This window comes from Ochlerotatus camptorhynchus, unplaced genomic scaffold (assembly GCF_037179485.1).
Source record: "Ochlerotatus camptorhynchus isolate MF236.1 unplaced genomic scaffold, CSIRO-AGI_Acam_v1.1 ptg001421l, whole genome shotgun sequence".
In the NCBI taxonomy this organism is placed as follows: domain Eukaryota; kingdom Metazoa; phylum Arthropoda; class Insecta; order Diptera; family Culicidae; genus Ochlerotatus; species Ochlerotatus camptorhynchus.
This window is the reverse complement of record NW_027041689.1, coordinates 1-23,649: the sequence shown is the minus strand read 5'-3', so window position 1 is coordinate 23,649 and position 23,649 is coordinate 1. Positions and strand designations below refer to the sequence as shown.

The following is a 23,649-nucleotide window of genomic DNA, read 5'->3' as shown; positions in this document are numbered from 1 at the left end:
GCGAACGGCCATTTTTGAAAAGTACGAAGAGGGTAACCAAAGTGAAGGAAGTTTTCAGGATGTAAATTGTGGCTTGCACAGCAAAAAAAAATGTAATATCGATCAATGTAATTCAAGCTGATGTATGAAATAATGATGTAATAGCAAAAAGCAGATACAATATTACATCAATGGATGTAATTTTGTTCGCAAAATCGATGTACATCGTACAACGTTTTATTACACAACCGATGGATTGACCTGGTTGCAGCAGTTTGGATGTAATATTCAACAACTTTTTTTTCTGTGTGCGGATACAATATGTGGTTAGTGAACTTTAGAAAAAAAAAGTAGGGAGGCGACACCTGAGGTTAGTGCGCATAGAAGTTTGGAAAAAAGGGTGGAGTGGGTTGAAAAGTGGGTTAAAATGCAAGATTCATCGTTTAGGGTGATAAATAGTTGAGTATACATATGATGAGGCAAAAAAAAAAGAAAAAGGCGAGTGAGACCCATTGAAAAAAAAATAAGCCAAAAAGAAAAAAAAAGGTGAGAGGTCCCTATGGCTAAAAAGGACGAGAAAACCCTAAAGCAAAAAAAAATATATGAAGCCAAAAAAAGAAAAGGACGAGAGGTCCCTATGGCAATGAAACGGGCGAAAGGACCCTATGAAAAAAAAAGCAAAAAAAGGCGAGATGACCCTAAAAAAAAAAAAAAAGAACTGGAAAAAGTGAGAGGCATATTTGACAATGAAACGGGTGAATGCACCCTGTAGAGAAAAAAAAATAAGCAAAAAAAGACGAGAGGACCCTATAACAAAAAACAATGGAAAAAGTGAATGGTATCTATGACAATAAAACGGGTGAAGGGAGCCAATACAGAAAAAAATGGGAAAACGGACACTAGTAAATAGAAAAAGTGAATGGTAATGAAAGTCAATGAAAAAAAATGGGCAAAAGAACACTATATCCACAGACAAACAGACATAACACATTGAATATTTCTTACTGTAAAACATCGTCGCTAAAACATTACCGCCATCTGTTGAGTACACTGTGGTGGGCACTACGCTGAACAGATGGTGGTAGTGTGTTAACGTCAAAAGCAAGGGAATTGACTATGCGCGCCACAGGTGGGGGTACTACCAACTACGATACTTTTAAATTGACCGTTAAATGCTTGTTCGATGAAAAACTTGCGAGTGTTATGTCTGTTTGTCTGTGCTATATCTATAAAAAAATTAATGCAAAAGTAAAGGCGCGGGAGGTCTCTATTGAGTATTTTGATGTTTAATCGGTCCATACCACTGCACTCTATAAATCACTCGACTACAAGCAGGGTGGAGACAAATTAAATTAATGGTAATAGCATGATAAAAATAAACGGAAAGGCACAAAACTAACTAAGTGAATTGTGATTGATTTTTTGTATGGGTTTGTAGCCACATGGTTCATACATATAAATCATAATTCAAAAAAAATAAGTAGATTGAATAACTCAAGAGCAAATTTTCATTATGTCGTAAGTAACATTCGCACCGATCCGAGAAAAATAAAGTTTTGTTTTGATGACTGAAAAGTTATTCCTATTTCCAATTAAACACATATAATCTCATAGTGATAGCAATGTTTAACATATTTAGCCGGGTTTTAATCATACAAAGGCAAATCGCTAGCTTTCATGCTAAGAAATAATGGTTTTTGAGTCAAAAGTTATTATACGTCGTTTGGTGGCCCCTATTGTTACTTAAGTCAAAGTGTATTTACCAGGATATTCGAGAGAATTATCAATTACGTCTCCTTACGTGCAGCCTATTCATCATTTTAGGACCACCGAAATCATCTTAGCAACAAACAGTTCGATTTATTCACTTTAATAATGAGAAAGCGAAACGACGAAAGTACACTTTTCACGGGTTTCTCAGTGCTGTTACTTAAGGCAAACGGCATCTCCATAGAAATCGGGTGACTTAAGTAACATCGAAAACTATTTTGATCGGAAGGTGATTACGTCAAAAAGCAATTCGACTGGTAAATAAATTTAAAAATGGGATGTGATCCTATATTCGGACAGTATATAGTGTAATAGTAGGAGCATCGATTGACACTGATAGCTCGACTTTGTTTACCTTTGTTACATTCGACGTAATGAAAATTTGCTCTTGAACTGATCTAAATATATTTTAAATTATTTGGAAAAGAAGGAGCAAGCTCTGATGAAATATTATCTATTTTATGGTACGAGGCATGGAATGGCATTCTGAATCTCGAAGAATTGAAAATTTTGTGTACATTTAAAAACAGCTGCTTTCGGATTCATACATTTGGTTATTATTTGAAAGGTTGATGAGATAGTGTAGAATTACTTTTAATTAACAAAGAAACTGACAGCTTCTGACATGAGAGTAGACAAGGGGAATAATGTAGTAGATGTAGGTTATATTATGAATAAAATTATGCTATTTATTTGAACGTGCAACGAACGCGCTATTCAAACGTGGATACACCCCTAACGATAACGAAATAAACGATCGAAACTGAATGATAATCGGTTATATGCGGAAAACGAATACCGTATAACGGATACGATCGAGCTTTATGTTCGTGTTGAAATAAAGAGAGAGAAAAAGCTCTGAACTCGAACCTCGTGAAAGTCGACCCGCACATCGCATCAACGGAAAGCTTTTAATGAATTTCGAGCATTCTGTTAACGATAGTTGAGACGATTGGATGTGCATTGAAGTACACAGCAAAAAAAGTTGTTGAATATTACATCCAAACTGCTGCAACCAGGTCAATCCATCGGTTGTGTAATATAACGTTGTACGATGTACATCGATTTTGCGAACAAAATTACATCCATTGATGTAATATTGTATTTGCTTTTTGCTATTACATCATTATTTCGTACATCAGCTTGAATTACGTTGATCGATATTACATTTTTTTTTGCTGTGTACGGAAAGGCTGCCGTCACGACAAGAGGTAATCACGCTTATCACTACACCACCGGCGCCGCTACTGAGTTTTTTGATGGCATTCCTTTTTTTTAATAAAATATTATTGTATTCGAGCAATCTTTATTTTATCATTGACACAAATAAGAAAATTCCGAAGATAATAAAAAAAACCATGCGCACCCGTTATATTCAAGTTCTAGAAATGATTACTTTTTACACATTTTGCTGTAAAAACCGTTTTTGAAAAATATGTAAAAAATACACTTCTATTGACGTTTTCTGGGTTTACACATAAATGTGTAAACGCAGTTTACACATTTTGTGAGTAGGCTCCTTTTTTCACGAAATGTGTGAAATTTTACACATTAATGTGTTTACCCTGGTTACCGTGTTGGGAAATAGGGTACATACACGGAAAAAAGAAAAAAAAACTCATCGAAATACACAGCAAAAAAATGCTATCGATCAACGTAATTCAAGTTGATGATAATATGTATTATATCGAGGGGCGATTCACTTGTGTATTTTCGATACAGGCCAACGTATTGATGAACGTATTGAAGTATTTTTTATCGAATAAACGTGTATTTTGCGTATTAATGTATTATTTTGCACTTTTTGAATATATGTAATTTTCTGTGTATTAGAAAAATAAAAGTGTATTTTTATGCATTAATGTATTGAAAATCAGTTATAAGTGTTTTCTGTCAATTCAGTGTTTATGTTTACCACTCGAACCGATAATCAAACGGATCAAACTCACAATGTTGACGTTTTGTTTGACAAATGCACAGCACACGCTAACTTTGAAATACCCACTGATGAGTAGAATTTCACCCAATTTAAAGAAAATAGGTTTAACTCATAAACTCATTAGGGGCTTGACATTAGTTACGTAGACAGATTTTTGGGATTCTTGAGCCACCCCACCCACCTACGTTGACAATTGTCCATACAAAACATTAAAAATGTGTATGGGCCGTGGATAATTGCCAACTAACCCCTCCCCCCCCCCGTAGTTCATGAACAGCCCCTTACCTCGCTCATTACGCATAAATAAGCATCTGTTACCAAGTCTGTTACGCCTTCGTTACTTATATTTGGGTCACAACTACTCATTAATGTTTTTTTAATTTAATAAACGATTTAAGGCACTTTTCTTAAAAATTGGTGAAATCCTACTCATTAATGCATTGTTTTGTGATTCGAGCTCGGATTAAAATATAAAATAATAAATTTACGCATTTTGTCCGAATTCAGCATTTTGATTGTAAATATTTCGAATGTTTCGTGCAAATGGTGAATTATCGTGTATTTTTATTTACTGTGTATTTTTTTTCCGAATTTTTTTATTTTTTGCATTTTTTTGAGTAATGACGAGTTATGATGAATTTTTGTGTATTTTTTTCATTCACGTATTTTCGATTCATTTTTGAGAGCAGTGAATTGCCCCTCGTATTATATAGGGGAAATGACGGCTTCGGCATGACAGACTATTTTCGGCAACCCAAATTGAAACGCTATAATTACACTGGATTTTCTTACGAAAACACTTCGCTGAATGCATAAAAATGATTCTTTAGGCTTTCAGCTTCAAATTGATTATGTTTTTACCACTGAGAAAAAGCAATCTAGCAGGGTTTTCTTGAAATGAAACACACGCACTATAAAATGCTGCTGATTTCGAGTTGCCGATGAAAACACAGCAGTTTAACACGCAGCTCAAATAGAAAGGTTGCCGAATAAAAAGATGTTGCCCACAATAGTCGGTCTCACTAGAGAAGATTGGAGCTTTTTTAAAGCGTTTCAAAACAGTTTTTGACAATTCTATCGACTGGAATTGTTAGAGCAGCTGGCAGCAAAAAATTGTAAACACACCAATACTGCATATGTGTGCGTTCCTCAGAGAAAAAAACCATAGAAAGATGGTCGCTGCTTAGGTTGCCGAGAATACGGCCTAAGTGATAATAATAATGATGTAATATATTACTACCCGACCAACCATTTCGTTAATTTTCTTTAATTTTCTATATATCGTTGAAGATCGATTCCATTCATAAGAAAAATCGATAGCGATCGTCAACATTTCATGAAAAATTGTAAAGATGCTAAAAGTCTAATCGTGAATCGTTTATTACCAATGTTAAAATATCGATTGTGTTGCCAGATCAAAATATCGATTTCTGTTGTAAAATCAAAATATCGATGCACAACTGCTGATTTTATTTGTGATTTTTTATCTGCATAGTTTCTAGTTTCGATCCCATGCCATCTGGGGTGTACTGATTTCGTTGTTGGTTGCTAATCCTCGGGTCCACGGCTGCTGTTGATGAGCTTATCAATGACAGGCAAACACACTCTAGTATGTGGAGTGTTGAAATTTCTGTAAATCTTTTCATACATGAATTCAATATTTATTTGTCATAACCATCAACCAGTCAGCCATGTAGGTGTAATAGAGGTCAAAAAGGTATCGATTTTACTCATTGGGTCCCAAATTCCCACCACAATCGGAAACATTTGCTGCGTCGCGGCCATCGGTCTTCTCGTTCATTTACCGGCAGATTGCTTCTTCCGATGAAATGCCGAATATGTCGATAAATAATATAAACATTGCCATCTGTCACCTGGCGTGTCTCGAACTCTCTTTAACCAGCGATGCAAATTGATAACAAGGAGATTATAAATGTGCATCGATGGCAATCTTTGTTGTTCTTTGTCAAAGTTCAAAGTTACGATGATATCAGTAATTAAATATTTATTGATGAATATTTGTAAAGAATACTAAAGTCCATGTGACAAATCGAAATTAAAAGAAATTTAGTATAGCACCTTTATAGATAACTATCATATGACCGATGAAGGAATAATCTTAAATTTAAGTATCGATCAATAAAGATTTTTATATGTGTACATCGAAATCATAAAAAATTTAAAGTAAAGAATTGCCGACATAAATGTATTGACGTTGACGAGAGCTCTGTAACTCTTTACTCCTATGGAAAAATCTCATATGTAACTGTCAGTCTATGTGTGCAACATGGCGGACTTTTTCTTATTCTCTCACTCCAACGCAAAACCCCATAAAGAACTGTCAAAATGTGTGTGAAGAAACGTCACTTCGGGACTGGTGTCAAGGCGAATAAAGAACTTTGAAGAAGTTTCACGAACGGTTGGTCGGGTAATCATAAAATGTGTAAACTGCGTTTACACATTTATGTGTAAACCCAGCAAACGTCAATAGAAGTGTATTTTTTACACATTTTTCAAGAACGGTTTTTACAGCAAAATGTGTAAAAATTAATCATATATAGAACTTTAATATAATGGATGCGCATGGTTTTTTTTTATTAACTTCGGAATTTTCTTATTTGTGTCAATGATAAAATAGAGATTGCTCGAATTCAATAATATTTTATTAAAAAAAAAGGAATGCCATCAAAAAACTCAGTAGCGGTGCCGGTGGTGTAGTGATAAGCGTGATTACCTCTTATCCCAGCAGGCCTGGGTTCAATCCCAGTTGGCACGGCTGGGATGTTCTGAGGCACAACATCTCTGATCACGCCGAGAATCACGCCTTCCTTCGGAAGGGAAGTAAAGCCATTGGTCCCTGGTTCATGAGTTGATGGATCGATAGGAAGGATCCAGGTGTGGGAGCTGCCTTCCTGTCGTCAGTAGAATTGGTGCTCAGCACGGAAAACAAATTAAGGAAAAAAACAAAAATCAGTATGAAGCAAGTAAGCGAGACACCGGACATTGAATATGATTTTTTTTTCTCAAACTTAACCATAAAAATAGTGTAACACCCCGTTCACATTACAGTCTATATCACGTTATATGCACACTTAATCTAGCTCGGTAAAATCTCCAACAGCCGATTACCTCGGCATTTACTTTTGCTGATATGTCTGCAAAATATCTGTTTGTTAGCTGATATCTCAGGAAAATGATATTTATTAGCTAAGTCTCGACAATTGTTTTACTGAATCTCAGCAAAATAAATTGCAGAACTACTTGGCTGTTGGAATCTCGGCGAAAAAATTTAAGTGTGTAGGCTGTCTTGCAATGAACACTCATACATAGGATTTCCAGTGAAAACTAGATGTACGAGTGCTCATTGCAAGATAGCGTATATCACGTGATATACGCTGTAATGTGAACGGGGTATAAATCACCTACCCTCTATAGTATGTCTATCGTTGCACTGTCCAGCTTGGACCGTGGTTCCTTCATTTTCCGTACAACAGGAAATATATACAAATGGCGTGCGTAAACAAGGCAAGATACACCAAAGTTTGAAGTTTTTTTACCCATTAATGTGTATAAAAATACACATTTTTTGACTGGTACCACATTCTAAAAATGTGTATTTTTTTTTCACTTTTTAAGATTTCCAAATTTACACATTTTTTGACAGCTGCATATATACATAAAAAATGTGTATTGATCTATTTATAGTCCTCTCCAGGCGGGTTCGTATTGGTGCGATTTGCGTGTGTTAGTGAGATGAAATTTTTTGTTAGCTATGTTTTTTTTTTTTTTAATTCTTTATTTAAGAGATTTTTAGCCTTAGGCTAGTTCATCTCTAAGATTTGTTAGCTATGAGAATTTTTTTTGTTTCCTGCAAGAACTGTCATTCTAAAGTAAAAATAAACAACAAAACGAAAACAAACCCTACGCTTGCACGGTAACAGTCAAATACCCTTTTATGAGTAAAAGATAACCCATTTTTAATGGAAGTGGCTTTACTCATTAATGAGTAAATTATTTTAACAATAATGAGTTTCTGCTAACAGTAGCTAACAGTTAGTACTTAATTGGTATAATATTGCTGATTGCATCTGAAACTGGACTGTCCCAAAAATGCAAAAAGTGTGATAAAAGTGCACGTTTCCGTCAAATCGTTTTGATGTCTTCGGAGCACTTATTGCTTGCATCATATGGAATAAGTGCACCTTAGACACCAAGACGATTAGACGTAAACTTGCAGTTTTATCACACTTTTTAATAAGTGAAAACGCGCTTATTAGTCCAATTTGGTGTGAAACGCACAATAAATTACTCATTAATTAGGGGTGTCACTTTTATTGACAATGGGTTCACTTTTACTCATAAATGGAAGTTTGATTCTTACCGTGCACATGACAGTATACGCTAGTGTGTGTAGAATTATATTATTAGTGTAGTGTTCGTGAGATCCTGCTTGGAGAACTCAATTGTCGAGTCCCATTCCATATTTTCCATAAAATTCTCGCAACACTGCTAAAGCAAGTGCGTGCTATAAAAATATTTGACAATCACATGATGCTCAAAACAAATTCGGCGTTTTGGTTCATTCTTTAAAATTGGCAGAAACTCAAGTATTTCACAGCAAAGGTAAATTGAAAATATGCACTTTCGATTCGGCAATAAGTAAAATAATTTATTTCTATTTCAGAAATGTCCAAACTTCCCATCAAATACTCATCAGTGAACGTTATACCGTCACCTGCATTCCGAAAGTTCATAACAAGCCGATTCTCCCGTGACTCACGTTTACCCATAACAATCCAGAATATTTGCAAAAATAATTTGTCAAAATGCAGCAAAATCGAAGCCGAAGCTCCAGAGAAAGCAGTCGAATTTACGGAAGAGGAATATGAATTTATGAAGGCTCAAAACGAGGAAAATAATCTGATGAACTGCGATCTTGATGATGTAAATAGCGTTGAAGCTGATGCAAAGTCGGATGATATTCTGAAATCAAGCTCGCAAAATACCAGTGCCAGCACGTTAACGCTATCATTAAATGACCTAAAATGGCTGCATCAGGCATTAAATCGGCTGCGAAAAGGCGACCCAGACGTACCGTATTTACACGAACTCATGGAAGATTGCGAAATGGTACTACCGAAAAACGAAATCCAGGAACGAAACCCAGAGCTTGAAGCTCGGTGTCAGAAGCTTCGCAAGCAGCAAGAAGCTAAGGAATACCAGGCAATGACGAGAAATGTTGACAACGTTCGGACACTGATGCCGCAGGACACAATCGCCTATCAGAGTAAGGGCGTTTCCTTTTATTTTTGTTTCACCAACTGCCTTTATTTGATGTTTTTTTTCAGTGAAACAAATCAATCGACAATTGATTGCTGTGGCACAGTTCATATTTTCAGTAGCAGCCGGTTTTGCTTTCGGATTCATTGGCATTGAACTGATCATCGGTCAACTGGATTTCGGATTCCGATTACTGCTCGGTATCATGATTGCTCTTATTATTGCTCTAGCTGAAATATATTTCCTGGCGAAGAAACTAAACGAAGAGTACGAACAACAAACTATCCAGCCGGAAGCCACGGAAACAGGCAAAAGAAAGGTGGTCGAATCAATCGAAATAACTTCGAAAACCTCACCTAAGGCAAAGGGAAAGCTTCATCAAGATTGAGGTAATTTCATTTTTCTTTACCGTTCTACTGTTACTTAAGTCATTTTCCGTTTTTAATGTACGATAAGGAAACAAGAAAACGTTTCTTTATTGCGTAAAACGTATCCGACAGTTCATTTCTTTACTTTCTTGATGGGATGAATGGGGTGATCCATTCCAGTTAGGTCTGGAGGATTTTTTTCGAACTCGGTAATCTCGGCCATGCCGACAGCCGATATGGACCATAATTCAGGATATTGCTGCTTGAAGTTTGCGTACCATGCCTTGACCAAAGGATATTGATCAATATTGAAACTGATTCCTTCCAAGCACATTACCGAAGTAATCAGCGGTAAGTCGGCAATGGTAAGATGATTTCCAGCCGCAAATTTAGTGCCCAATCGACTCATATAGGTTTCGAACGCGGTCAAAGCGATGTGCAACTTTTTCAATCCCATCGGGGTCCGTTCGTAGTCGAAAAAAATCGGAGCCATCACATAGGCCGATATCTGCGGGTACAGGTACGACAGGTTGAAACAAAGGCGATGATTGACCAGGGCGCGTTCCTTTGGGTCCTTCGGATATAGTGGGCTGTCCGGGGCGTACTTGTCGCAAAGGTACTGCAGAATAGCATTGCTCTCACTCAGGAAGAAACCGTCATCCTCGAGAACGGGAATCTCCTTTTGCGGATTCATCTGTGAAAGGTTACTTTTTACAGTGATCACTATTTGGCCAGTGGTGTTATTTAACTTTATTGCAATGTTATATCGTTACGACAAGCTAAGCATCAAATAATAGACCTACTTTAGCGTAACCCTCCGTCATGTGCTCTCCCTTGCCGAAATCCACGGGGACGTGTTCGTGGGGAATATTCAACGCTTTCAATGTCATTCGGACCGCCAACGACGGTGGTCCATCGGATACAGCGTATATTTTCATGATGCTTGCGCTGAAACGGTATAAATTTTCAAATGACATATTAATGCATATTCACATCAAGAAGGACAACAATATAATATGCAAATGAATTTAACCCTTAAATGCATAGTGTTGCCATTTGGCAACATACCTATGTTTGTCTTTAAACATGGTGAAACAACATTTTAATAGTAAGCGCAATGTATATCACACGAAAAAAATCATTGCAAAATAAAAAATCATGCATTTAAGGGTTCAAGTCGTGAGTCGGAACAATGCAAATGTGCAATTAAATTCATTTATCAAAGTCTATGTTATGTTCAATTTTGTTTGAAAACGACGCTTGCCATTTTTTACTAAATTATTCTACTCGATGCTGCAATTTATGCATTAGAGCTAAGCTAATAATGCAACTAAATATCCATTTTCTTTCATTTCTCTTCCGTGCGACGAAAACCGGTTTGTGTATAAATAAATCTGGAATTCAGGGAGCTTTCCGCGAACCTACCTTCGTACGTTTTACTTGTTAGAGCTCCAGATGATTACTGAAGCTAAACTTAAACTTGTTGTGAGAATAGTTTCAAGTGACCGGCATGTATACTAGGTGAACTCCTACATTCTCTCATTTTTGTACCACCACAAGCTTGCTGCGCTGAAAAGAAAGATTTTATATGTAGGGGAAATGTATGTAATGTCGGCCTAAGTGTCCCTAATTTGGGCCCGTACATAAATTCAGCAATCGACTAAAATTTTAATAGCAACCAAAAATATCCATTAGTCCCAATGACGCGTTCATCTAGATAAAATTGATAAATAGCAGATTTTTAGCGATGGGCCCAATCTTAGATCCATAGGCCAACATTAGAGCCATTTCCCCTATGAGTACCAAATTTATATACTGCATGTAATCGCGTATCAGTCCCATGTTGATCTTGTTTCCCATGTACCAAAAAGTACCATAATTTCGCGTAGTTTTAAAAAATCCAAAATAATGTAATTTGGATGTTTTAAATTGAGCTGAATGTGTGGATAGCGATTACTAAGTCATTCACTAGTGTATGTGAAAAACCAACAAATCTTAAAATATCACAATGCACAACCAAAATATTGGTATAATAAGCGGACTTAGGACAAAATCGTAATCTGTTAAACGTTGGCAGATGTGGGTTGCTATGATGATGATAACAATATTGATATTAGTTAGTAAACCATACTCAAAATGGGTTTCATAGGAAGATAAACTGTTTTACATGTAGTCATCGTATGGTGGAGATTTATGTGGGGGCTAGCAAAGTCCAGCACTAAATGACAGTAAATCAAAATCTAATTTTGATATGAAAGTGAAACCATAATTTGATTTCAGTTTAAGCAATTGACCAATTTCATAGCATTTGCATTTGCACTTCAGTTTTGTTTTTATTACCTTAACAGAACATCCCTGGGCTTTGGCAAAACCTTGAGGTAGTTTAATTAGGCTACCAGGTCCCAGGGCTGATCTGGATCTTTACCACATTGGAAAGATGCACACTAGTGTTGCCAGATCAGTGTTGATACTTACCAAAAGTGCATTTGAACCCGCTTATAAAAGCATATTAACAGATTAATCATCATCGTACATTGTTTATTGCTCTGTACTAATAATAAATGATTAAGTACAGCGTTTGATATTTTAGTACCCTGGGCATTGGCATAACCTTGAGGATTGCTTAACTGCAACCAGGTCCCAGGGCTTGTCTGTATCTTTACATTTTGAAAGATGCACACTAGTGATGCCAGATGTGATGTAGCGGACCAAAGTTTGTTTTGATTTAACTACTAGCCAAAATTAAATAATTATGTAGTTTAGAATTATAGTATAAAATATGAATTGTTTCTTTTAAATAGTTGAGTCTAATAGTTACAAAAATGTAAAAAATTAATTTTCATTATTTGGCTCAAAACTTTTGGAATGCTACATCACACAGATACTACCTTTGAATTTGGCTTGATCGAGTGGCGATTTTGTTTTCTCTTTTCTTTTATTTAGATCAATACGATGCAGTTTTGAAGAAAATAACGATATCAACTATATTCCTTCTCGGATGAAGACAGCGAAGATGATTTCCTTATGAGCGAATTTGAAGACGACGAGAGCGCAAACAAAACGACTGTCATTACTGTTAACACTATCATTGCAACTAATTCAATTAGGCATATTCAATTGACCTGCATCGGGTTATTATTTTGCATGTAATGATATGGGAAAAGGGGGGACTCACGATTCAGCATGGAGAGTGTATGGGAGCCGTTCTAGGGTTGGTTGGGGCATGTGGTTCATTTTAGACATTATAGTCTGACGTGAGAACCATGTTCCACTCAAGTTCTGGAATTTGGCCTTGAGACTTGAGATCTGGCCTTCATAAGACCCCCTTCTGTCTCGCAAAATCAAAATAAAAAAAAAATCAAGTACAGCGTTTGATATTTTAGCAGGAATGCTGAATTTAGTCGCAGTAGAAATCAATCCTTTATTGAATTAGATTTATTTCTATGGATATGCACGTTTGGAAAGTATCATCACAAAGATTCTGCACTCGGTCTACAGCTTATGGGCGGGAAGCGTTGTTTTTTTTTTTTTTTTTTTTTTTTTTATCTATTTATAGAGTCAATTCTTAGAAATACGAAGCGAAAGACAAATCAAGCATTAAGCACAAGACCTTCAAGAAAACTAACAACACGAAGTCTCAAAATGGCAATGTTTTATTCAAAATGTCAAATATTTCAAGAATATCGGGTGAGACCAATCGGACTGAGCGCTCTTTCGGTCATCTGGAAGGGTTGTGCACGAGGAGCGATTTAAATCCCCCCAGTTTTGAAGACATTCCGGAGCGAGGATCCATTATCCAGAAACACAATACAACAAGAGAAGGAAGTAGTATTGAAGGTAAACAAGGAGTACATGGGAACGTCGTCACCGGGAAGCATAGTCATGTGAAGATTGCCAGATCCGTGACCACTCATGATAAGGCACACAAGGCTCTCAACATTAAATACATTGCACGGGTTGGGTCGCACAGCGGGTTGATTAGATGTAAATTCCTTTGAAACACCCGCATAAACGATAACCATAAGGAGTGCCTAACAACCTATTCGGGTTATCATCCCAACAATATGTGGCACGGTGGCACGATTTGTGGTATCGTTCATGTATGGTGCTCCCCACCCTTTATTAGGGTCGCTGACGCTCATTGCACGCTCTTTCGTTCTCCGGCTGATTGAATGGATGACGGAGTTTGACGTCACACTCCTTCAGACGTTTAGGCGGCGGGAGGGCGAGAGGGATGGTTGTTCAGTACACGGAGACAATTTTACAAATGTATTTCTAATAGGTAAATCACAGTTTAAAACTCACTAATAATCTCTTTCAATCTCTTTTAATTTCTTTTTCATTGACGGTGTGATGTAATCAATGCGCTCTGTGACGAGAGCGCAAACCAAACGAGGCCATTTTTCAACGATACGATAATAACTTATGTGCTTTTCACACAAAACCTATCCAACCCTTTCCTTTCTACAATCCCTGAGCAGCTGGTTTACCATAAGTATACCTCGCAGAACTTTTTTAACCCCCATGGGTAAAGATGCTGTGTTGCTCACTCCTCTCCCCTTCCCTGGTGTATTATGGATGGTGTGAATATTCACATCGGTGACATGGCCCCTGACCCCCTTGTACATCATAAAATGAAAATGAAAATTACCTTAACAGAACATCAAAATCCCCGCCTGTCACACGGGAGACCCCTTTTTTTATTTTGTACGTTAATGACGCCTCTCTTATTTTAAAAGATATCAGGGTACTTATATACGCCGATGACATGAAACTATTTTTAGAAATAGGAAGCGATAACGATATGAATGTGTTTCAAAATGAAATACATTTTTTTTACAGATGGTGTAGTAAAAGCTTATTGAAACTAAACAAACAAAATCTTTGTATTACATTAGGTAATGAAAATGTTCAAAAATGTGAAAATGTAAGAGATTTAGGTGTTATTCTAGATTCTAAATTGACATTTGTGGACCATTATAACACAATAATACATAGAGCAGGCAATATGCTTAATTTTATAAAACGTTTCGGTCTCTATTTTAAAGATCCTTATACAATAAAATCACTTTACGTTGCTTATATGAGGTCAATTTTAGAATATTGTAGCGTTGTTTGGTCACCCTATATGAAAAAGCATGAACGAATAGAGTCAATCCAAAAGCAATTTTTAGTATATGCACTACGTAAGTTAGGTTAGACGGCTTTTCCTCTCCCATCATATGAAGCACGTTGCTTGCTGATCAGCATTCAAACATTGAGAGAACGTCGGGATTACGCAAAGATTTCTTTATTAAACAATATCATTTCGCAACGCATTGACTCAGCTGATCTATTGTCAAGGTTAAATTTGTATGCACCTTCCCGACAATTACGCAATCGACAGTTGTTCGCAGTAGATCGCCATCGGACCAATTACGCTAAATTTGGACCGGTAAATCAGATGATGACTGTTTATACTCATCATTGTGAAATGATTGACCTAAATATGCCCTCAACAGAATTAAAGATTTATTTCAGAACCTTACGAAATCATAGAACTTAAGTCCTAATGTTAATATGTAGTCTACGATTTGATTGATTGACGAATAAATAAGTAAATAAACTTCGCAACCGATGAACCATTCTGACGGCCCACGTTGCCGTGCAGGCACCGTGTGTTGGTAGGGTCCAATATTGGACAGTTTGATGTTTATAAAGTACATTCTTAGGTGTTTCTTAGCAGATTATCATGTTGGTGTTACATGTACAGTACGTTGTTTCAAAGATTAAATGGTATTAACATTGAGCTGTCCATAGTTGAGCGTTGTTGAACTTGTGGTACTTGCACAACATTTCATGTGAGTACCGACGATTGGAGACGAGTGAAGGTGATAGCCATTAAAAAGCCTGATAAACCCGCGTCGGCTCACAATTCGTATCGGCCCATCGCGATGCTGTCGTGCATTCGGAAATTGATGGAGAAAATGATCCTTTTTCGCCTCGAGAAATGGGTTGAGAAGAACCACCTTCTTTCAGATACTCAATTTGGTTTCCGTAAGGGTAAGGGAACGAACGACTGTCTCGCGTTGCTTTCCTCGGAAATTCAGTTGGCTTTTGCTAAGAAAGAGCAAATGGCTTCTGTGTTCTTGGATATCAAGGGGGCTTTTGATTCAATATCCGTTGAAGTTCTTTCAGAAAAACTCCACGCTTGTGGAGTAATGAATAATTTTTTGGACAATTTGCTGTCAGAAAAACATATGAGCTTTTCTCATGGAAACTCTACAGCTTTTCGATTTAGTTACATGGGTCTCCCCCAGGGCTCATGTTTAAGCCCCCTTTTGTACAATTTCTACGTTAGAGAAATTGATGATTATAGCAGACGCAATTATTTTTCCGGTCAAAATAACTATATTGTTCAATTGTTTTAGAGATAACCCGAAACTATAGTTGATTTGACTATATATAGAGGGCAACAACTATAGTCCATAGTTGGCTCCTCGGTTGGCTCAACTATATTTTTCAGTAAACATTTTACCTGTTGACTGATAAATAATAAACAATTGCCTAAGTTGATTCAAGAAAACTATTGTTAGGCAGGGTTACTTCCACTCACTTGCTATAAAAAAATGTTTTTCAGAATTATGAAATAATTAGATGGTATAGTGATAATTAGAACTTGTAAGTTATAAGATGAGGACGTGAAGTATGTGTTTGACCCATAAAATCTGTCAATATTGCTTTCAGTGCGTCACAATCAGCGATTTCACGACTCGTGAGTGCTCACTCTGAGTGAACGCTCACGAATCATAAGATCGCTTATTGTGACGCTCTGAAAGCAAAATTGACAGATTTTATGAGTCAAACACATTCTTGAAACCCTCTTCTCGTTACTTACAAGTACAACATATCATTTTATCATCTAATGATTGCATAATTGAGAAATCCAACTTAAACTCATGCGCGCCTGGTGGCAGGAATAAGCACTAACCGACGGTGATAAGTCTGTGACAGCCCTTGAAAATTTCATTGATTGTTTGCAAAATTATTTAATTTATATGTAATTTCATGAAAATTTCTTGTCAGCATGGATGAATCTTGTACAAAATGCATAAAACTATTTTGTAATGCATTGTTCTTAAATAAAAAGCTACTTCAAGACTTATAAATTACTGAAAACATGTTAAGGTTTGAAATCATCTGCCAATTAAACAACAGACAAAGTTGGCCGACTAAATCAATCGACGAAAAACCTATTAAATAGGCCGATTGCTCGGTGTAGCACCAGACGAAAAACGATTTGCGGATTAATACACCGACTGAAATTAATTTTTAAGTGACAATAGATTTAGTCGGTGGACGATTCGGGTGATTTGGATGATGTTTGTTTATTTGGAAGATATTTGCGAAACAAAGCACGATAAAATTCAGCATTATATACCATTATTACGAGTACTACTTTTTTGCTCGGATCATGTTTTGACTTCCACAGAAACTCGCTAGAATAAATAGAAAATAATAGTTTTTTGGTTGAAATTTCAAAAATGTATTCAGTTTGACACATTATTTCGAACTTATCACCGCTGCGATTGCAGCGTCACGGTGGTCGATTGAAACATGGATTTGTCAATATTATTGTTATTTTACTGTTGATTGGCGAATTTATTGATTTAAAAAAATAACAATGTACTTTAAAGTGTATGTGTAAATCGAAAAAATAAAACATCGCCCCGGGAAGGGAAGGGGTGGTATGTCTGTTACGGGTGAGTCCTTTTTTTTACAGATTATGGATTGAGATTCGATCCGGAACTTGTTAGAAATGGAGGCCAACTCCACTGCACTCGATCTCCCTAGGTCACGTCTCCTTGGTGGTTGAACATCGTTGATAAGTTAATGCATTCGACTGGAGAGAATCGCCCATGAAATATGCTTCCACCTGAGAGTTCCTAATACCTGACATCTTCAAGTGGTGGAATTTTTTATTATTATTGTATGATTATTGCACTGCACGGAAAAGGTCTGCATTAAGCGGGATTTAGATAAGGCAGATGAGTTGAATTCAACTCAAACCGATCTGGTCGTAGGCGTCCAACTGACTTGGCAACGAATAGAGCAAGTCCGATATCGGTCAGATTTCTGGACGTTCATTTCGCAGTTCAAGTGAGTTGAACGCTGAATTGAACCATCTTAACCCAGCTTTAGAGAGGGTCTTTTTTTAGCCAAACGAACTGTCAAAGCCAGAGCCATACGAGCAGCGCCTATATTGATTACATTGGCAGTGTTGCTGACCCTCTCATAGTCTGCATGCTTCAATCAGATTTATTTTTACTGTTCGTGAAGTAACCCACAATGAAAACACACCAATATTTAATGTAACAACAATTTTTATTGTAATAGATTTGTTCATTATTGTTCATGATTTATTTATTTATTTCGTCAACCAACGTAGACTAGTACAACTAATACAGTTTGTTTTCTTAAATATATATTTATCTGAATTTATACCGAATCATGTTAACAATAAAATAAATGAAAAATACGATAAAAATCATTGTAACAACATTTTATTATGTACATTCATTGTACATCTAGGTACCAGTTTTGCCGTTTTCGGAAGAGTACAACATTATAACAATCATTTTTATTGTCGACAATAAATATTAATGTTAGAGCATTGTTTCCACTGAAAATTTCACTTTTTTTTTTTTTCGGGGAGGCTTATTAGCCATATGGAAAATTCGATGACAAACGCAATTTCTGGGAGGGAGTACTTGCGAATTTGGTGAGTTTCTCGAGCTGTGGATCGGTAAGAAATAATCATCATAGAAATTTATACGTTGGGAAGGCTTTTTGACTGCTATTCATACTTAATATAAAGTTTAAACTATGATAGTGTAAAATTTAATCTAAGGAGCGTATACAAGCGATTTATTTGAAAAATGTTTATTTTTAGTCTAACAATGAATTGGGTTGTTTAGGGGTATTGAGGTAAATACATATTCGTAATCTGCATTAAAAATTAAACCGAAATTCAAAATTTCATCAATTTTGGTACACCTGAACTATTTTAAATAAGTACGATTACATTAGCAAAAATCACCATCTTAGCGCCCCTTGGTGGGACTTTGTATGGGAGCAAGCTGTCAACGAATAGATTTAGTGTCAACAATCAAAAATTTAAATCTTGATTTAAAAATCGAGATGATTGTCTACGGGATCGATAAAAATATCGTTGTTCTCAGAAAACAAAACTCTATCAGATGATGTATAAAAATCGGTATATTTTTCGAAGTTAAACAACCTAATTGTAAGTGTTCACACAAAAACTGTAGGATGCATCCAAGGGGGTTCCCAACATGTTTTATGTGACCAGTAGCCTAAGATTTCTTTTGATTTCGCACAGTAATCATGTGATCATAAGTAATCAAGGTAATCAGAAGTAATCACAAGTTATCATAAATAACAGGAGAAATCATGAGTAATTCATTGGAATCATCAAGTAATCATGAATCTGTTATCTTAGTAATCACTGAGTAATCAGAGTACCCTAATAAAATGTTATGGCTAATTTGCTTAACGACGTGTTCGGGGTATCATCCAAACCATTTGAGTAATAGTTCAATAGTTTGGGTTATCGTTCGTTTATGGTATTTTTTATAAGTGTAATTGGGTTGTTTAACTTCGAAAAATATACTGATTTTTATACATCATCTAATAGAGTTTAGTTTTCTGAGAACAACGATATTTTTATCGATCCCGTAGACAATCATCTCGATTTTTAAAGCAAGATTTACATTTTTGATCGTTGACACCATGGTGGGTATATAAATGGTGATACAGCTTTGTCACTATACAGGCGAGGAGGTCGCGGGGGGGGGCGGGTTTGTGCGGTTTTAGAGCAAATTGTAAACAAACTCGGTCGCTGTCCCATACAAAAATCCAACAAGGCTGAATCATGAATTTGACACATTAGAACACCTATATGTAGTCACCTTGGTTGACACTAAATCTATTCGTTGACAGCTTGCTCCTAAAGAGTCTAAATTTATTTAAATTCAGGCTCTTTACTTGCTCCCATTATCTAGAAATGAACTAGCCTAAGGCTAAAAATCTCTTAAATAAAGAATTAAAAAAAAAACAAAAAACTTGCTCCCATGTACAAAGTCCCACCAAGGGGCGCTAAGATGGTGGTTTTTTCCTAATGTAATCGTACTTATTTAAAATAGTTCTAGAATTTCGGTTTCATTTTTAATGCAGATAACGAATATGTATTTACCTCAATACCCCTAAACAACCCAATTTTGATGGTAGTGACAATTAATCGATGTTGTTGGACACCTGTTGAGTCACAATATATTACAAGAAGCAAGGGATTTCCAACGTGTTTTTACGTGACGAGTAATCTAAGATTACTTTTGATTTAGATGATCTTTGTAATCACTGAGTAATCAGAATAATTTTGAAGGTAGTGACAAGACTTACTTATAGCGAATTCGTTTATTATCGGGGTTAACACCAGTTCCAACCCAGTGCGAAACCGAACTTTTTGTCAGTGTGAACCTCAACCTGAGCTAGGTTTTAAAAACAAACGAGCAAACTGGCGTTTGTCAGAAAACAAGCAGACCCAATCTTGATACCCGATCCAGGTTGATACTTAAGTGATCAATCTTTTTGGAAACCCTTGCAAGGTGTTTCGCGAAAACCCATTATGGGTATAAAAACACCCATTTTCACTAAAAGTGCCCCTCCTCATTTAATGGGTAAACAATGGTTTACTCATTAATGGGTAAATGCGAGGGGGACGACTCTATCTACGATGCAGGAAAGATTGTGGTTTGCTCAAGGGGGGGAGGTGATTGTCAAATACGAACAATCTTCGCCTACCTCGCATAACCTGGGACGGGACTTGACAATCGGGTAGCGATTTCGAGCCAATTTGCTGTCAAATTCGAGCCAGTTGCTGATTGGTCGATTTGACAGTAGAAATCGTGGAATAAAAAGGATAGAGGGATCGCATCAATCTGACTGGCAGTGATGCCGGAACCAATGGTGACGTCAATGGCGTTGTTAATAGTTTATATTTGCGAAAGGAAAGTTGGAAAATAGGGTCCACGGCGTGTTTTAAGAGATGGATATTATTGTTTGTTTATGGTTGTTTTTATTGTGTTAAGCAAAAATGATGACAAGGTGCTAAACTGCGGTAGAAACTCCGAATCAAATTAAAATTAAAATAGAAAAATCAGTTTGCAATCCTGGCATCATTGGTCAAATCCGTCAAACACCATGTACTAATTTTCGACGGGCATTCATCAAAAACATTAAGAAGAGTGAGAAGCTGGATTGTCAAGTCCCGTCCCGGCGCATAACTGGTTCCAAACGTAAACAAGCCATAAGAAACCTACAGCGTTTGTTTACGTTTGGAACCAGTTTCATACAAGATGATCAGTAGGCTGATTTGACAGCACGTCCCCCCCCCCCCCAGGGGTTTGCTGTGGCTAGCTGCGCGTACGCTGAGTACATAGAAAGAGGATTGATGACGATTCTGAAGCTTTCCTGCAAAAGTAGATGTAAGTAGATGCGAGAAATGAAGAAGATTTTTAGAAGATTGATTCGCTAGTGTGAGATTTTTCGAGCATATAAAATTGAGATTTAGATGTGTCGCCCCCCTCGGGTAAATGGGGGATCTGTCAATAAATGGGTATTTTTTACCCATCTCCTTAAATTGTGTTTTTCGTAAAATGGGTAAAAATACCCATTTCTTCAAATGGAGGATGCTGGTTCGGGGTTATTTGTCCTCGTTTATATAAAAAAAAACTTTCTAATATTTACATTGAAAATAAATGCAGGTGCAGCGAAAAAAATTATTACACGAGATATTACAATACCATATTGGAAAAAAAAAAAACTGTATAGACTTATCCGTAAGTCTCTCCAATAGGTCGTATGAATAAAAGCGTTTGCTTTACTTTTCCCGTAAGAAAAGCACGGGAAAGTAAAGTAAACTGTTTTTATTCATACGGCCCAATGTTTCGGAATCTAACCTTTTCTGGAGATCGTCCATTTTCGCTAAAAAAAAAGCGGACAGAAACTGTTTGCATTCCCAATGGTCGGTGACGGAATAAGACGAAAAAATTTCCAAGTGTTTATTCACCCATTTGTGGGTAAAAAATATACCCATTATGCAATCGTGAACTGATTCCCATTTTTTGACAGCTGCATACATGGTTTGAAAAAGGGTATTTTTTACTCATAAATGAGTTTTCACGAGACACCGTGTGGATGCATCCTTCGCAGTGCATCAGGGCTGCCCGTGTGCTCAGACTACTTTATCGACATTATTTATTTTCTCCACACAGAAAAACAAAACTACCCACCGCTTGGGTTTTTTAAACTCAAATTTGAGTTATTTGACCTCTGTCCGTTTCATTTCCTCTCGCTATTGTTGTCAAAAATAGAACGAAAGATTCGACTCAACCGTCTAGTTCCGTACAAGAAGCCAAAATTGAGTAATATGCGATATACCCAAATTTGAGTTAATTGAACTTAATTTTGGGTAGAAAAAATTGAAAATAACTTAGCGATGGGTAATTTTTTTTGCCGTGCTTAAATGCAAACTACTTTGAGCCGGTTTACCCAAATTTGGCTTATCGTACGGAACATGGGAGATGAGTGAAAAGAACTTAATTTTGGGTTGTTTTGAATTTCTGTGCAAGTTCTCTCCCATCGGAAAACGTCAAACGCGTGTACGCGTAAATCCAAAGAAGAAGATCATCATCCAGCTCGGTGAAAAGAACGATAAGCAATAAACTTTTACAAGAAAGTAAAATTTATCGGAAAAAAGCCCGATTTTGAATACAGCTTCTTTCAGAGCGGTGTTCCTGCACGGTTGAATATCAGTGGTTTCTCTAAAATACGGTGATGATACGGGTTTGAGCAAATCGGGAAAAATCGATTGCTAAAAAAAAAAGAAGATGTGCAAACGTCAATATCTGTTCGCTAGCGGAATCTTCCTGCTGGCCTTTTTAGGCCGCCGAATCATTGTAAATAGCGTTGAATTAACATTCGAGCTTCCTGACAATGCCCGCGAGTGTTTCTTCGAAGAAATTAAGAAAAATCAAACGGCTACGTTAGAATTTCAGGTAGGTTTAGATCTATGGTGGGCTAATGGTGAAGAAGCAAAGGATTACGTGTCACCATGTCGTTATTGCACCCTTTACCCAATACGGCCTTTATTGGCTTTTACGAAAATTGTAACCGCTGTAAATAACATACGGATAAACACATTTCTTCCGTAGGTTGTCACCGGTGGTCAATACGACGTTGATGTACAATTGGTCAGTCCTACTCAGGAAATCCTCTATAAACAAGTCAAAACCCAGTTCGATTCACATCAGTTCACTGCTCAGGTGCGTTGGCAACTTTGTGGTATGATATGGGTTGCTTCCACTCACTTGCTATAAAAAACTGTTTTTCGGGATTATGAAATCACTAGATGTTACAATGATAATCAGTACCTGTAATCCACAAGAAGAGGTTGTAAAATATGTGTCTGACTCACAAAACTTGTCAACTTCGCTTTCAAAGTGCCACAATCAGCGATTTTACGATTCGTGAGCGTTCACTCAGAGTGAGCGCTCACGAATCGTAAAATCGCCGATTGTGGCGCTCTGAAAGCAATATTGAAAGGTTCTATGTGTCAAACACACGCTTTACAATCCCTTCCTGCAACTTACATCTACTAACCATCACTAAAACATCCAGTGACTTCACAATTCCGTAAAACATCCCTTTATAGCAAGTGAGTGGAAGCAACCGGTATCATTTTTAAGGAAAACAATAATTAATTTATGTTGTTGCTTCAGGCTACCGGTATCTATGCCGCCTGCTTCAGCAATGAGTTCTCAACATTTTCGCAAAACTGATCTACATGGATTTCCAAGTGGGTGATGAGCAGCCGCTACCGGGCATTGATGAGCACTCGACGGTGCTAACCCAGCTGGAGTCATCATCGCAGGAAATTCACAAGAGTTAAATGCCATCCTAGACTACCAGACACACCATCGATTACGGGAAGCCCAAGGTAATCATTAAATAATATTAATTGCATTTAGGAGAAGAATGCTTAAGTTAATACGCTGGGTTAGATAGGGTTGATGTTGATCAGGCCTATTCTGAACAGATATCTGCAGTTTGCATCTACCTAAAGTTTTAGCCGAGTGATGCGTTTTTGTGGCTAGCGTATAAAACTATGAATATTAGATACATTCCACGTATCACGTCACGCAGATTTTTTGACCCTTGATTACTCTTTGTATGTAACACGTGTGTTAATAA

General features: G+C 36.8%; 3 protein-coding genes across 3 annotated transcripts; 2 read left to right on the top strand and 1 right to left on the bottom strand.

Annotated features, from left to right (window-relative positions):
- Window positions 1-8,248: 8,248 nt before the first annotated feature.
- On the top strand, window positions 8,249-9,436 carry LOC135716922 (transmembrane protein 199-like). The gene is made up of 3 exons (XM_065239032.1): window positions 8,249-8,311; window positions 8,373-8,975; window positions 9,037-9,436. The coding sequence occupies exons 2-3, from the start codon at window positions 8,375-8,377 to the stop codon at window positions 9,354-9,356; spliced, it is 921 nt and encodes a 306-aa protein (XP_065095104.1). The 5' UTR covers window positions 8,249-8,311; window positions 8,373-8,374; the 3' UTR covers window positions 9,357-9,436.
- Window positions 9,397-10,280, bottom strand: LOC135716923 (glutathione S-transferase 1-1-like). The gene is made up of 2 exons (XM_065239033.1): window positions 10,140-10,280; window positions 9,397-10,030 (listed from the first exon to the last, which is right to left on the bottom strand). Exons 1-2 carry the CDS (start codon window positions 10,272-10,274, stop codon window positions 9,470-9,472), a joined length of 696 nt encoding a protein of 231 aa, XP_065095105.1. The 5' UTR covers window positions 10,275-10,280; the 3' UTR covers window positions 9,397-9,469.
- An 11,778-nt stretch (window positions 10,281-22,058) lies between these two features.
- p24-1 (p24-related-1) lies at window positions 22,059-23,421 on the top strand. Its single transcript, XM_065239038.1, is given in 5 exon segments — window positions 22,059-22,454; window positions 22,611-22,721; window positions 23,178-23,226; window positions 23,229-23,339; window positions 23,342-23,421. Coding segments are annotated over 5 exon segments (504 nt in total). The 5' UTR covers window positions 22,059-22,286; the 3' UTR covers window positions 23,407-23,421.
- Window positions 23,422-23,649: the final 228 nt, after the last annotated feature.